This window comes from Mus pahari, chromosome 1 (genome assembly GCF_900095145.1).
Source record: "Mus pahari chromosome 1, PAHARI_EIJ_v1.1, whole genome shotgun sequence".
NCBI lineage: Eukaryota > Metazoa > Chordata > Mammalia > Rodentia > Muridae > Mus > Mus pahari.
In genome coordinates, this window is record NC_034590.1 from 74,357,623 (window position 1) to 74,374,887 (window position 17,265).

Consider the following 17,265-nt stretch of genomic DNA (forward strand, 5'->3'; position numbering starts at 1 on the left):
AGAGAGAGAGAGAGAGAGAGAGAGAGAGAGAGAGAGAGTTACGTATTTGTTGTCTTTGTGTCTGAAAAAAAAACCTAATGTAACGCAACCTGAAATGAGATATGGGTTACATTGGGAACACAAGACAACAGTGAAACAGACAGAGAGATGGGGAGAAACAGAGACAGGGAGACAGAGAGACAGAGATAGAGACAGACAGAGACAGACAGAGAGAGGGAAACAGACAGACAGAGGCAGAAAGACAGAGAGACAGAGAAACAGAGTGAGAAAAATAGAATCACTAAAAAATATCTAATATTTCCTCTTGGCCCTCTTGTCTTCATTTTTTGATACCTTCCCTCCTCCTCCCTTTTGCTTCTCAGCATCCTTCATGTGTTTTCTGATATCCTCCCATTTATCTTTCTCCCAGTCTCACGTACTTTGTAGAAGAGCTCTTCCCCCTATAAGGAACCAATTTAATTCTGAAAGTAAGCAGGATGAATTAATAAGGTTCCCTGTAGTCGTCCTTAGAGAGTAATCGCATACATGCAGGAGAGAAGCTGTAACCCTGTCAATGCCAACATTTCAATTTCGGGTTCTTTTCTGTACTACTACCCTCCAGATCATGCACGATGTCACAATTTAAATGTAATGGATAATGAATTCTCTAGAGATTTTTTAAAATATGTGTTGTTTCTGTGTCTGGAAAAGCTGATATGATGCAACCTGTAATGAGATATGGGTTTACACTGAGAAAATAAGAACAGTGTAAAGTTTCAGATGTGGTCTAGATTGTGGAAAAGCACAGAGTCTGTATTTGAGAGCTATAGGTATCTACATTCAGTTCTATGTGCTAACAGGTACAATATGATTCAGGTATTTCGAATGCCTTCTTCAAAATCATTTATCAATAAAGCCAATTTCATGGCTGAAATCTGATTTTCCAAAATGATGCTTTTCTTAATATTCTACTTATCTCTAACCAAGAAAATAGATTGAGTCTATTTAACATAACATTACATAATACATTCACTTAATGAATAACTCATTCATGAATATATCATGAAAAAGAAATAAGTTACATATCTTATCTCTACCAAATTGTCTGGTAATCTTAGCCCATAAGTTTAACTTTGAATATCTCATTAGGTGGGAGAATATAGTGGTGTCTACTTATAGTGATACAGTAGGACAGTAATAAGACCACACCCAATAAAGAGGATACACATGTAAACAGCATGATTGACTCAGTTCTAAAATTCACCACTGTATAGATGACCATAATGTTATATGTTGATCTCTAGAGTCAATGATGAAAAACAGAGAGGGTACAGAAGAACATATATTGAAGCACTTCATGTCCTGAGTCTCCATCCACTCCACACTTTGGCTCACGATGTCTTCATTTCCCTCCAAAAAAGGGAATGGTTATATTAGGTAACTTTCTTCACATGAAATCTTTCTGACCTCTTATATAGTCTTACTGTTGCTACACCCATCAGGACAAGCAATGGCAAGCAAGTTTACATCTAGAAATAGATAGATAGATGGATAGATAAATAGATAGATAGACAGAAATATATATGTGTGTGTGTATGTTCTGAAACAGGCAAATATATATGTGCATATATATATGTGTGTGCGTACATATGTACATTTGTATATGTACAAATATACATGTGTATATAAGTATACTTATGTGTGTGTATGTGTGTATGTGTGTTGTGTGTATGTGTGTATGTGTGTATGTGTGTACGTGTAGACACATACACACAAACAACTTGCTCTGATCCCTTCATCAAATTTTTTATATCAGACAATTGAGGACATGACCCGATACTTGTACTTTCTTTTCTCTATTTCATTTAAAAAACAATATGCACTATTTCTTTACCTACTATTAATTTGGAGTTTGGTTAGTCTTTTAATCTAATTTCTTAAGATACATTGATATATTGATTCTTTAATAGAATATTGTTTATTTTTATGTGATCATTGACTTCATAATCTTCTCTCCTGGCCTCTTAGAATTGTATGTGATATAGCTCCATAAGTAAGTATTGGTATGCTGTTTATCCATTACCATTTAAATATATAGATGTAGATGGATATAGATATAGATGTAGATATAGATACAGATATAGATATATAGATAGATCTTCCTTGATCATGTGGTTGCTCACTGGTTTTGCATCTCTGTACAGTTCTCAGAGTGTTTTTTCTTTGCTCTTAATTCGGGGTTTTATGGAATTCTGGCCAAGCAAGCTGCCTGACAGAACTTAATATTTTTTAAAATTTTCTATGACTTGTTTTGAATGTACTACATGATCCATCCTGCAGAATCTTCTTCATACAGTTAAGAAGAATGTATGTTTTAGATTTCCTGGATGTGGTCTTTCAGATGTCAATCAGGTACCGTTGGTCCAGAGTTAAGTGTTAACTCCATTTTGCTGCTGAGTGTTTGACTGACATCAATCCAATATTATTATATCATTATATTGAAAGGGAGGTATATATATATATACATACATATACATACACACACATACACACACACACACACATATTTACTATGATATTGAGTATATACACATCTAAATTTTTCCTGGTGTATTAATCTCTTTATCATTATATAGTGAAATTTTTGTCTCTTTTTACTATTTTTTATTTATACATTATTTTCTCTTATAAATATATGGCTATTTCTGCTTTTGCTATATTCCATTATCTGGTAATATCTTATTTCATCCTAGTCACATTCAATACATAAATCTCCTTAGGAAATTTTTTTTCCTCATAATCAATATGCATTTTTCTTCTTTTAAATCTGTTTCATTTCTGTATCTTTTAACTAGGAATTTTAATTCATTTACATTTACTATGGTTATTGATGCATGAGTCACAAGGTCCAGCATCGACAAGAGTGGGGGTTTTCAAGGACTAGGGATACCTGGTAGGCAAATAAGAAAACATCAATTGAAGAAGCTGACAGGCTTGTTCATTTCTGTGAGAGCTTTTTGACCTCAGGAGTCAGAATGCTCATATGGACTTGCCTCAGTCCCAGTCTTTTATTGAAATCACACAAGGATGTTGGGTTACAAAGCTCATGGGGGTGGGGGAGTAAATGCTTCTCTATTTTCCTTTGACAACATTTTCTTGTGATTCAGAGTAGCACAGATTTAGAACAGAAAAAGAAAACTATAAAATCTCAAACATAAAATTTTTGTAGCAAGCACAGTGTTTTTATATCTCCCGACCACTAGTCAGTCTCCAGTGAGGTGGGGGCAACAGTATTTTGGTTACAAAGTCAGTATCTTTCAAACATGTGTGAGTAAGGTTTCATAAAAGGGTAAACATGAGGTCATACTGCTGATCCTGCAGTCTTTGGATCTTCAGTTTGGGTCAAACATCCAGGACCCCATCTGTCTGTCTATGAAAACATCCTCACTTAACCTGTATAGAGAATTCCTAGGGGGTGGCAGTCATAGCCCCTGAACCCAAGAAACCCACTGGTGACTTTCTGGGAAATATCTGTATGTTATTCCATCCTCAGTTTTGTAATAAAAGTGTCCCATACAGAATTGAGACTAAGACTGGGGGAACAGCTGCAGATTTACTCATCTCTGCCTGCAACTCTAGGTTACCTTTGATTCCACATTGAGAGAGTGACCATAACATACATTTCTCTTGGATTCAGTTTAATATTATTGGTAACATCTAGTCTCTGGATATAAAACGGGTTCCTACTAGGTCTTTCCAGGTCACCAAATACCAGTTTAATCAAGGAAGGAGAAAAAAGAAGGAACAGTAAATAGATAAGGAAAATGACAAGAACTAAGAACAGTTGCAGAAATGACATCTTGAGGTGCTTGTGCCAAAGAAGCAGGCCTTGGCGCCGCTCAGTACTCATACTGGGGCCCACAAGAGGCCATAGCCTCTTGCTCCGAAACACAGTACCCCCCACATGTCTTTCTTCCTTGTCATCTGTGGTCCCAGGCATCTAGAGCTTAATGTGGGATGTCTTCAACACATGAGCTTTACTACTAAAAACAACGTTAATATTTATCTTCTAGTTTTGTTGAAATTGAATAATTACTCCTTAAGCTCAGACAATCTTTATTTTTCTGGTTTAAAGTTTTATTCTAGTAGTGTTTCATCTTCTACATTATTTTGTTACATCTTTTATGGATTTATTCTCTGTATTCATCATGAAGACTGAAATTTATAGCACCTTTGGATGACAACAAGCTATTTTGAAATAATAGCAATTTAGCATTGAATTATAGATACAAAAGGAAACTCAAAAGAAATTTTTAAAAATTCAGTAAAACATTGACTTGTCTTTAATTCCTCCACACAGTTTGAAGTTCACTTTGTAATCCTGATTGGTGGTTTTGATGAATGCTTTTGGATTTGTTATTTTCTTCAGTGCATTTTTTAGCTATAAGACTTTTTCTAAGAAATCACAGACAAAAAGAGATGCCCATGTGTGCTATCCATTCATTTTAACTTGCCCCCTTGAGATGAACTCACTTTTCTCTAACCGTGAAGAATTTGCTAAGGTTGTATCTTGAGGCAGACTTGAAGTACTTCGGTTTGACTGACTGGCATGGATATCTGCGACTGATGCTAGGACTTCAGATTTTCTGTTGTTATCTCTTTACATAGACTTTGGGCCTCTTTGGTATTCTCAAGACCTTCATAAATTAACACTTGAAAACATATTCTCTTAATACTCTCCCAAAGCTTCATTTTTGTCTGCTCAAAAATTCCCAATTCAAATATCTGATCTCACTAATTCTTCATCTGTCTAGAACATTTACAGCATTTATTGCTTCCTTTCATAGCTTCAATTTCACTTAGTATGATTTTCAGCTTGAGAATATCTCTTCAGTTTCATAAAATATCTCTCTTTTGCTTTTCAATGAGAAAATATTAAATTGTTACATGTTTTCTTGAAATTTATTGAACTTTCTTAAAACAATCAGCTTAACTTTCTTTTTGAATTGAGTTTCTATGGGGTCATATTCTGCAATTTCACTTGTACATTTTTTTACATTTTTGATGCTATAATATAATTGCATCATTTCTCCCTTTCTATCCCTCCATCCAAACCCTCCCATATATCCATCCTTGCTCTTTTTCAAATTCATGGTCACTTTGTTATTAATTGTTTTAGATGCCAATCAAAGAAAACACACACACTGGACCTAGGCGTCCCTGCACATATGCAGCAGATGTGCAGCTTGACCTTCACGTGGGTCCTGAACAACTGGAATGTGGGTTATCCCAGAAGCTGTTGCCTGTATGTGGTATATGTTCTTCTGGCTGGACTGTCTCATCTGGCCTCAGTGGGAGAGGAAGTGCCTAGCCTCACAGAACCTTGAAGTACAGAGGGGCGGGGGGGGGGATACCCAGGGGGAGCCCCACCCATTCAGAGGAAAAGGGGAAAGGGAATGGGGGAAGGAATATGGGAAGACCGGGATAGGAGGAGTGAGTAGGATGTAAAATATATATTTAAATTAAATTTAAAAAAAGAAAAATTCTTTCTTCTCAAAAATAATTGTTTAAATCTACCTATTGAATGATTCTTCCTGTATATGTCTATCCATGTCTATCAATCTCTCTGTGTGTGTCTGTCTCTGTCTCTTTCTGTATCTTTCACTGTCTTTCTCTCTTATTTATTAAAACATTTGTTTATCTAAAATAAGGAATCCATATGACTTTCCCATCTACAATGCTCTTCTTAGTGTGTGCTAATAATCAACTTATTTCTAAGACTTGCTCTTTTGCTAAACAAAGTTGCCATGATATTCATAGATACATCAAAATAATAAATTGAAGATATAGAGAAAAATTTAAGGAATTTAATCCAGCAACATGGTTACTCTGACAAGCGATCACAGCCAAAGACCTAGGTCTGTGTGGTCTGGCCAGAATGCAGACATGCAACATACATTTAATTCCTCTGGATAGAATACAGACACATTCTTAGAACAGGTCTTTAAATGTAAAATTAGTTTATAGAAGGAAACAGCCATGTTTGAAAGTGATGTCTAGTTGGGGGGCAGACAAAATGACAAGTCAGAGAAAGTAATATACATCATGTCAGAGATAGGAAATGTCCAAGTCTCACAAGGACAGCACAGGAAAGCAAAGCTTTTAAAGAACAGCACAGGGAGAGAGAGAGAGAGAGAGAGAGAGAGAGAGAGAGAGAGAGAGAGAGTTAGTGATCTGGGAGTCAGTGCAGTGAGTGAAGTACAGTTGAGTTCATATGTGAGTTCATGCAGTTCATTGCAGGTCATCAGAGGCAGTTGAAGTCAGAGAATAAAATGGAGCCAGAAGATTAAAACAAATTTCTAGAATTAGTTTGAGGTCAAGCAGAGCAACTCAGTGAGAAGCTGAGAGTAGCTAGATTAAATCAGTTAGTTTGAAGAGGCATTTGAGTCTGAACAGCTCAGTTGAATCAGCCAACCAGAATTGAAAAATAACTAGAGAAGATGAGCTTATTCATCAGTAAGCCTCTGTGTCAGCAATTACATCAGGAAGATAAAAGTTACTTTTACATGAAGATATAAAGAGGATGTGAAAATTGTAAAGGTAATGCAGAGTCCCTGCTCATAGCCAGTGTGGCTCTTATAAAGCTCAGAATAAAGTATCCCTTCAGATATGAGTGCTTCCTTTGCCTTAATAGTAATGGAATAAACTCCTGAATGTATAGATTTTTCTGTATCATTGATGTGCATATTACATTAATATCCGTACATGCAAATTTATTTGTGTTCTAATAAGATCAAGACAGTGTGTCCTAAAATTTATGACAAAAAGGTGGGTAGGCAATTTTTAAATACAGCAGTTCTGCCTCTGTATTCAGTAACTCTTCACCCTCTAATTTTAGTAAAGAACAAGTAAAACTCAAGTGTACATTATAATAATTACATATGAAGGTCTAATCAGTATATATGATTATATTATTGTTTCAGTTTTCTAGAAGTTTATTTGAGAATATGCTAATTACTTTACTCATTCTTTGGAATTTCTCTATTCATGTTTCTTGGAATCTTTAATGATTTTGAATGTCACTAAATAAGTTTTTGTGAATTCTTCCTTATATTATCACTCTATCTTTACTCATAAAAAGTATGTATAATTGATTAGCCATTCCAAAATACAGTTTAGAAGAAAATACCAGAAAGTAAAACATAACCAAATATATGAGTATGTGTTGGATAAGAAGTTTCAGAATGGTGATTCACAGCACTTTCTCTGAAATTTACTTGAGGAAATGCTAATTTTGAATTTTGTTTTTAAATATGATTACGTGGTGTCAGGAAAGAACATACAAAACCATATTCATAGTTCCAAACCAGAAAAGTGCTCTAAACAATTTGAAATTAAAACAGAAATACACAAGGTTATTTTTGTTTATTTAACCCATACTTCCTTAAATTTTGAGTATGTGAAATTCACATGCTATCACGCAGTTTCTTATCTGTAGAAGATTTAGAGTTTAACTCATTCAAGTTCTAATTAGAAACCACATAACATTGGAACAGAGGGAGTCAATAATGATCACAGGGGTTTCTTGGAGAACAGCATTTTCAGGACTTGGTCACGGATTTGTTTAGTTTTAACACCATAAACAATGGGGTTCAGAAAAGGTGGGACTAACAGGTAAAGGTCTGACAGGAGGATGTGCACGTAGGGGGGTATGTGAGCCCCAAACCTGTGTGTGAAGAAAGAGAAGAAGGCCAAAAGATAGAACTGCAGGAAGACACAGATGTGAGCAATGCAGGTATTGAAGGCTTTGAATCTAGCCTCCTTCTGGGGCAGCTGGAAGACCGTGATGAAGATTCGCACATAGGAGAAGGTAATAAAGACTATGTCAAACCCTAAGATGGCAAAGGCAACAAGGAGGCCACATATCTTGTTGATTCTGATATCTTGAGCTGCCAATTTCACAATGGCCATGTGTTCACAGTAAGAGTGGGAGATAATGGTAGTTCTGTAGTACTTAAGGCGACATTTGATGAGCAATATCATTGGGAATGTGAGAATGAGAGACCTGAGTAGGACACCAGCTCCAAGGCAAGTCATGAGTTGTGGAGAGAACTGCTTGTGGACGTTGTACATCGTGGTGCGCACTAGGCTCCGCACCACGATGTACAACGTCCACAAGCAGACAGAAGGCTTGAAGACTGAGCCATTGAACTTGATCATGGTGAACCTGTCAGTAGAAAGCTGTAGTAGTATTGCTGCTTCAACTTCTGTTCTATGCTAAGACTTGACGCATAAATTTAAGAGAAATTAATTCATTAGCAAAATAAACTCTATGTAAGTTAGGAGCATACCATCTTTTCTTCACCCTCAACTATTCTTTTCCCCCAAAGTATTTAAATATCAGTCCCATTTTGTCCTTACCTGAATCATTTTTGTAAGTTAAATTCAGTAGATAGCTTGCTTCTTCTCCAAGACCAAAAGCCTTTGATCAAAAATTCCTTTCGCTTGATATTTGTCCTCTATGAGCTCTTGTGTTTTTGCAACTGGAATTCACAGAACGAAGACTGTATAAGATCTTGAATTTATCTATATCTGGACATGAATAGTCCACCAGAGTGGGAGGTTACTCGGTTTTCTCAGGGCAGGTTTGTTAGGAAGGTCTTCTATGTTTCTCATTCCATAACTGCTGTTCTGGGTCTTCTTATAGCCTTGTCCTTCTCTAAAAGGATCTACCAGATCATATACAAATTATCCCTTTAGATATTCTTTTTTTTTCTCAAGCTCAACTGTTTATACTATACTTTTCCTGCCCATTCTCTGAGAACCTATCCATTACTTTTTTACTCATTGATCTTTTGTATTTTGGCCACAGGTGGTTCTCATCTTCTGTTTTCTGCATTTGTCCATCATTTATATTTAACACACCCCACTTGCAGCCTCTGCTATCCATTCTTCTTTATCAGTAACTAAATCACCTACCCAAAGCTGCCATGCATTTCTGCCTAGGTGACTGATTAATATTGAAAGCTCTATGGAGAGGAATTTCTAATGTTTTAATGTATCATTTATCTACAGGAGAAAAAATATTTTTATGGAGATGACTTTTTTGCTTTACACTATTTTCTGGGAGACAATTTTTATATAAGTTCTCTGCCACTTATTCTCCTTCTTTACTTTAATCATTCTCACTTATGTTATGTTGAGCTTAAAGACATGCTTCTGTGCAAAAGGTACCCAGGGTTTCATGCATGTGGGTGTCTTGCCTCATTGTTACCTGAAACCTGTATTTATAACTCCTTCAAGGAGTGTTTCTACTCCAGAAGATGTAATGTAATAAATGATTTAGAAAGGATGGTTATTTCCAATCATCAATTCACACACTTGTTCCCTGAGCTGGTTTTAAGTATTAAATGACATGAGGATGCTATGAGGATGGATCTAAACAGCAAATCAATAAAAAGACACATCAGGTAAATGCACTCTGCCTTCCATTCTGCAAATATGTTAGTTGTTGCTCTTTTTCACATTATAAATATAGTTTATCTTTGAGGAAGGAAAGGGGGCTCCTTTTCAACTCACCCAAGTGAACAGTCTGCATCCCTTTCTCTCATCCTTATCTAACTCTAGGAGACTCTTCTTTCTGAATTTTTCTTACACAGAATTTTTCTTTAAATCACTGTATTTTAAACTGTCTTCTTTATTGTAAAAGGCAGTATTAATACACATGAATTGTAATTTTATATACTATCAATTTTATTAATAGGCATTCTCCATAAAATCCAAATATTCTTTGAACTATTTGAGGGAAATAAGTTCATTTATTCTATTTTTATAAAGATCAATGTTTTGTTTGTTGTTTGAAATTCAAATAATAGCATCTACAATCCATTAAAGATACTTTAAATATTATTACTCTGCACAGATTGTGAATATTTTAGATTGCTTTCTTCATTCAGATTGTGGTATTAGCACCGATGCTCTCTGAGGTGAGGACAGTGAGGGGCAAGTCACAGTGTCCATCGCTGTAGCTATGGTTAATCTAAAACTTGCTATGCAATTAAGACTGATCACATATTGTATTAACCCTCATGTCTCTTTCAAGTACTAGCCTATAGGCGGGCCAGTATACATAGCTACAACGTGGTATCAATGGAAATAAAACTTGACAGTTGCACACTGCACAGAGGATGTGATGGAATAATGTAAAGTTAAGAGTAACTGGACAAAATGAAAAAAGGCAATCTAGAAAATAACTGTGTGGTTACAAATTACACACATTTAAAGGAAGAAAAAAAAGTCTTTCTTTGGTTGATACCCATTGATACAGCTGAACCAGTACATACGCTACAGCAATTTGACTCTTCAATGTAGAAATACTCCAAAAAGAAGTATTTCTTAGAGCTCCTATCCTACACCTGTATTGTCCAGGGCCCAAGGTTGTAAGAATTTAAGAATCAAAATTCAAACTCCTATGACGCCTACTCTTCATTCCCTACCACCTTAAGGATCTCGTTGCCTAGATCTCTGATGTTCGCCATGTGCTTTCTGCCAATATCCGTAAACTTTGTTATTTTCTGATGCAGTCTTCCACACTGCAGAACAACTCTCAAGTCAAGTGGATATTCTTTATAATTGGCTTCAAATTACCTCCTATTTATTTCCCATGAACATTTTAAATTCACATTCCCATCACAGACATTTCCCATAAGGTAAAGAGTGAAGTACTTAAAATCTGTAGCTGGACAAGACAATCTAAACTGCTGACTATTCGTCAGGCTCTGGATCTAGCTAATAAACTAAGTTTATCATTTTCAACATAGGTAAAATATGAATAATATCTACAAACACATTGAACAAAGGCCACAAATAGAAATGATTTTAAAATACATTGCTGCATCAATAAATAGCCAATACTCGCTGGTGGCCCTATAATTTCTTGCAATTCTTGTCATGTCTAAACATGATAAAGCTCTTAATTAGATAACCATGTAGTTAAGTTTTCCACTCATTTTTTCACTTTCATTCAGATTGCTCTCTCAGGGTCCTCTGGTTTACAAAAAATACTGTTTTAATTTTGTTATCTCATACTTTATTAACAGTTTCTGAAACATTTCAAGGTACATAGAATCCTATCACTGAAAATATTTCTAAAACTAAAACAACTGCATTTGATCCATCTACTGTTACAGGGTATCAAATTCATGTTTCCATGCTACAACCCTACAACCCTGCACCTCTCACTCCCCACAGTATAAAATCCTAAGCCCATAGACTTACCTGGAGCCATTTAATGACATGTACACAGAGCTCATGAATAGGATCTTTGTGGTAATTAAGTCAGGAAAGGACTAGTGTTTTATACCATAATGTGTCTCTGTGGAAATGAGTCTCCTAGTCCCTGTAGAATTTGAACAGTGAAAAGAGAGTATAGCGCAGCTGGAAGGTGACTCCATGGTGGAAACCTGTGTGTTATTTGTGAAGTCATTATGTTCATAGTGGCCATATCTGTGATAGCCAGAAGCTAGAAACAAACCAGATGTCCCCCCAAAAAAGAATGTATATAAAAAATGTGGTCCATTTACACAATTGAATACTATTTAGTGATTAAGAACAAGGATATCATGAGTTTTGCAGGCAAATGAATGGTAGTAGAAAATATCATCCTTAGTGAGGTAACTCAGACCCAAAAGATCATGCATGGTATATACTCACTAATAAGTGGATATTAGCCAAAAATGTACAGAATGCCTATGATACAATCCACAGAACACAAGAAGGAAAATGAGCAGAAGGGCCCAAGTGAGGAAGCTTCAATTACACTTGGGAGGGAGAAAAAAACAATCATTGGAGGCAGAAGGAGGGATCTGGGTGGCAGAGGGGAGGTGCAGAGAAAAGGGGAACATGATCAGGCGTGGGAGGGGGGACAGGAAAGAAGCCCTGAGAGCCAGAAGAATGAATGGAAATATGCAATATTGGGGGGGGAGTGTTAAGGAGAATCTCTAGAAAGTACCAGAGACCTGGGAGCTAAGATACTCTTAGGACTCAAAGCAAGGGACCTTATAGAGTTCATCTCCAGTAGAAAGAGCATTAAGTGGAAGGATGGGGTTGCCATGCCACAGTCAAAAACTCTGACCTAGAATTATTCCTGTTTAAAAGAACTGCAGGGAAAGATGGAGAAGAGACTGAGGGAAAGGAGGTCCAGTGACAGGCCCAACTTGGATGTATCTCAAGGGGATGATTCAAGGCCTGATGCTGTTACTGATGCTATGGTATGCTTACAGACAGGAGCCTATCATGGCTGTCCTGAGAGGCCCAACAAGTAGCTGACTGAGACAGATGCATAAATTGGACTGAAGTTGGGGGACCTCTGTGGTTGAATTAAGGAAAGGCTGGAAGAAGCTTAGGAGGAGAGCGATCCCATAGGAAGACCAGCAGTCTCAACTAATCCAGAGCCCTAAGATCTGACACTGAGCCACCAATCAGGCAGCATACACGAGCTGGTCTGATGCCCTGCCTGGATCAGCAGAGGACTGCCTGGTCTGCCTCAGTGGGAGAAGAAGTGCCCAACCCTTGAGAGACTTGAGGCTGCAGGGAGTGGTGAGGTCTGAGCAGGGGTGGGGGGAGTGAGGGAAGAACATACTCTTGGTGTCAGAGGGGAGGGGGAATAGGATGAGGAACTATGGGAGGGCAGGCCGGGAGGTGGGCAATGACTGGACTGTAAAAAGAAAAAAAAAAGAAATTCTGACCTGTAATTGTTTCTGAATAATTTGATCTAGACCCTCTTTTAGTCAACTAATTGCCTAAGTACACAGCAATGCTCTTTCAGGAACTGAATAATTACAAAGATGGAATGGAGAGAAGCCTGAGGAAAAGAAGGTCCAGTGACAGGCCCAAAATGGGATCCAGCTCAAGGGGAGGTCCCATGACCTGACACTATTACTGACACTCTGGAGCACTCACGAGAAGGGACCTAGCATGACCGCACTCCATAAGACCCAACAAGCAGCTGGAAGAGCCAGATGCAGATATTTGCACCCAACCAATGGACAGAAAGAGTTGACCCCTGTTGTTGAATTAGGGAAGGCTGAAAGAAGCAAAGGAGAAGGGCAACCCTAAAGGAGGCCCAACAGTCTCAATTAATCTGGACCTCCAAGAACTTTCAAACACTGGGCCATCAAACAAGCAGCATACGCCAGCTTCTATGAGGCCCCCAACAATACAATAGAGGACTGCCTGGTCTGTGTTTATTCAGAGATGATGCACCTTACCCTCAAGAGACTGGAGGTCCCAGGGAATTAAGACCTCAGGTGAGATGGAGGGTGGGGACATCCATGTAGAGACTGGGGGGTGGCATAGGGAGGAGGTATGGGATATGCAACAGTTGGATGGTGGATGGCAGTTGGGGGAATAAAATATAGAGTGTAAATTAATTAATTAATTAATTAATTTAAAAGAAGAAGAAAAGAAAAGAAAACAGGGAAAGAGCATTGCTGTGTACTTAGGCAATTAGTTGACTAAAAGAGGGTCTAGATCAAATTATTTTCTTTATCTAACCCTGCTGTGCCTTTGGAACATAGAAACAGAAGAACCCTAGTTGTATATATGTGTATACATTTTCTTTCTTGTGTGAAAAAAATTTGTGGATGTGCATACACATATATGCATTGAGTGTGGAGGTGTGAAATTGATTTCAGTAATCATCATTCATTGTTCTTCTACCTTGTTCATATTAAAACTTAACTTCTCAATCAAACCAAGAACCCAGTGATATGTCTATTTTTGCTCCCCAGCTTGAACTGGGGATTCTTCGTACCTTTCTTTCAAGGCTAAAATTATAGACAGAACACCTGTGCCAACTGAGCATGTAAATGGTGCCTTGGAACAACCCTACGTCTTCATGTTTGTGCAGCAAACTCTTAACATCTGATTCATCCCTCTAACACCAATAAATTTTATTTTTATAACATGTGCGGGTTTTTTCAACTTTCAAAAATTCTTTGTTTAATTAAAGTCTACACCTTTCTACTAAGTAATATTGCTTCATGTATGTGTCAGTGTGTGTATATGTGTGTATGTATATATACATAAGAGAGAGACAGAAAATAAAGAGAAATTCTTCAATCCATTAATTATTTATTTGAAGATTTATTTATCCAAAATGTGGAATCCAGATGACTTCCCCATCTATAATGCTTTCTCTGTGTACTTGCTATTTTATATTTATTCTTTAATGAAGAAAATTTAAACATGATGTCTAAAGGTACATCATACAACATAACCTGAAAATGTAGGCAAAGAGAAGGGAACAATGGGAAAACAGATCCAGATGCTCTGCTCACAGTGAAGAGCCCAGTTTAACATTACAAACTCCATTTTGCTTTCGGACTCTATTTTATGATGAACTTGCCCTCTGAATGAGCTCAGCTACTGGAAAAATACCAACTTGTTCTGGGAACCATGTCACTCTGGTAACAATCACAGTTGCCCTGGTCAAATACCTACTCTACTCCTAGCAACTAAAATAAATTGATTAAGCTAGCAACCATTGTCCACACTAAGCTGAAATCATTACTAGCCAATAAAAGTGTGCCAAGCAAATGTCAATCAATCATGTAACTGCCAAGTTGGAAAGTCCCTCACCCTGCCACCATAAAAGGCAAGGCTGTTACCAGGTCAGCACCATCCACACCTTCCATTGTGCAGGAGAGGTTGCAGGGTCTGATTTTGAGCTTGAATAAGGACTTTTTGCTTTTGCATATGAGTTGGACTCCTGGTGGTCTCTGGTGGTCTCTGGGAACCTTGTGATAGGGCAATGACACATAGTCAATTGTGTTAAATTCATGTTGGACCTCAGGAATGGAGAATACTTTTTGTTTTAAATTTTCCCTATTTTGGGGAATTCCAGGCATGTATAAAATGAACTCCTTCGAACTCACTTCCTCCGACTTCCCTAATTCTCCATTTCCCTCTGAAAAGTTCCACTACAAAATTCATACTCCGCCTTTTGAAAATACATTAAATCAGAATGGAAGCCCACAAAAGTTTTATGTTGGAGACAAGGATTTGTTTATATTTCCATAGGAAATAAAAAATTGTGGATACCATCAAAACAGAAAAAGATTAGAATTGGACTGAAAACCTTGGCCACTGGTCCAAAAAGCACTTATTTCGTGAAAAAAGGTCTCTGTTTATAATTTCTCACTACACACAACACAATGACTTAAAAAAGAAGAGGGGAAATGTAGTGACATTTTTGGAATTTTGGTTTCTTTATAAAACACAGAAATATAATAAGAATATGTTTCCATTTTAATCCCAGGTGTGGGATATGGGGCTGCTTCAGATTGTCCACAGCGGGTGATTATGCTTTGTCTAATGTTCTAGCAGGGGTGTGGTAGTTTCTACCATTGTGTGATCCTTGGAATTCTGGGGACTTTTCAGAGGGTATATAAATGCTAGGGCTCCAGGAGGCGGACTGGGTTGTTTGTGTGATCTTGGTCACAGTTTGTTAAGTAGTCCTACTCAAAGAAGTATAGGGAACTTCCGGGAGAGCATTTGAAAAGTAAATAAAGAAAATATCTAATAAAAAATTGTAAAAAAAAAAAAAATAAATAAAATAAAATAAAATAAAATAAATTTGCAACACAAAAAAAGAAGTTAATAATTAAAAAAAAGAAAAAAGAAAGAAAGAAAGAAATTAGATTTTCCAGTGGCAAAGATCAAACTTGCACCAAGGAATTCATTTCCTCTATTAGTAGTTTAATGATAACTTCACTCTTTACCTTTCTGTCCTTTTTTTCCTATCTAAGGTTAGGGGGATAAATGGTGTAAAAGTAGTGGAGAAGGGAAGAAAGGGGAACCCACAAAATAGCCCAAGTCCAACTACATATTAGCTTAGTCATTAAGGGTTTTCCATAAGTCTTCTTTCATATATCCTTAGTTTTCAATAAACAGCACATTTTCTACTCTTTACCCCTTTCCCACATCCATACCAGTTTACTCTCTTAATCCCAAATATAATCTTACTTCTTTTATTTAAAAAGTATTCTATTATTAAATACAATTATTTTAGTAATATTTTATTTATTTTTGAGAAATTTATACAATATATTTTGATCATATTATTTCACTTTAAACAACTGCTTGCTCCCAGTTGTTTTCTTATCCTCCAATTATTTTATTTGATTGGATGGCGAGATAGCAGCCTTCCGACTGCCTTTTGTATGCATTTTCTCTGTGTTGGCCTTCCTTTCCAGCTTGGTTTCCTATTACTTTTTCAAGTCTGTATTTTTTTCTTTTACCTTAAAAGTAATGAAGTAAAGTCACCTCTATATGGATGATTTCAGTGTTTTAGCTTTTGATTTGATACTTCTCAATTAAATAACTTTGACTAACACCAGGAAACATATTTCATGTGTTCTAAACAGTGTCTCAACAACCCTTTTCTTCTCAGACAGGAGAGCACATAGTACACAATCTTCAAATGCTGTCATTAGGCAATTTTTTAACACTGCCTCCATATTTAATTTCCCTTTCTTCTATAAACTTTAGTGAAATAAATTAAAACTAAAATTTCATCAAAATTAACTAATGTTTGTGGTCCAAAAGTATTCTTTACATAAGTCTTCTATGTTTCTGTTTGTATGAAAATGTCTTTAAGGACATGCTAATTCAATCTCTTACTTCCCATTATTCTTATGGCATCTTTTATAGTTTAGGGATATTAATGAAAAATGTGTATGCACCATTGGTTATGCATTATTTTTGCATTGATAAACTAATATAAAGTACATAAAAAGATAAATGATCTTTCACACTGTAGATTGGCAAGACCATTAGGAACTGGAACAAAGCCCAAACTGCAGGTGCTTGGTGGATTGGAAATTCAAGGGTACTGATATAAACATTTGTCTTTGGGGTTTTTAAGAAGCATGTGCAGTTGACTGAAGTTTCCTGTTAGAGAGTCAACCTGTTCTAAGAATGGGAGAACTTAAATTGACAGACTCAAACTTAAAAAGAGGGCATGAATTTGAAAGTGAGCAAGAAGGGCTATATTAGGGGACTCAGAGTGAGGAAAGAAAGGGGAAAAGGATACAGTTACATTATCATCCCAAAATACAAAACAAATAATAAACCTCAATCACAAAGTCAGTAAATTATCCCACTCTATGTGATTTTAAAAGATTTAAAAGATAATATTTAACACAGACCTCTATAAAGTATGAATATCTGGAATTCACATGCTACAGCATATGTTTATATTTGAGGAAGATAAATAGTTTAATG

The 17,265-nt window shown here is 36.5% G+C and overlaps 2 protein-coding genes across 2 annotated transcripts in view; both read right to left on the reverse strand.

The window, feature by feature from the left end:
* Positions 1 to 17,206, reverse strand: part of LOC110332999 (olfactory receptor 51G2-like) — a 19,982-nt gene extending 2,776 nt beyond the window's left edge. Inside the window, exons 1-3 of the mRNA XM_021214345.1 lie at positions 17,190 to 17,206; positions 9,361 to 9,367; positions 420 to 431 (exon numbers count right to left, since the gene is read on the reverse strand). The gene's annotated coding sequence lies outside the window, so the exon portion shown is untranslated. The remainder of the gene's footprint in view (positions 1 to 419; positions 432 to 9,360; positions 9,368 to 17,189) is intronic.
* LOC110321219 (olfactory receptor 52A5-like) lies at positions 7,552 to 8,112 on the reverse strand. The gene has a single exon (XM_021197402.1). The coding sequence runs from the start codon at positions 8,110 to 8,112 to the stop codon at positions 7,552 to 7,554; it is 561 nt and encodes a 186-aa protein (XP_021053061.1).
* Positions 17,207 to 17,265: the final 59 nt, after the last annotated feature.

Bases quoted from the DNA above. Each gene is read 5' to 3' on its own strand.
- LOC110321219 (XM_021197402.1), bottom strand. From the start codon at position 8,112: ATGTACAACGTCCACAAGCAGTTCTCTCCACAACTCATGACTTGCCTT.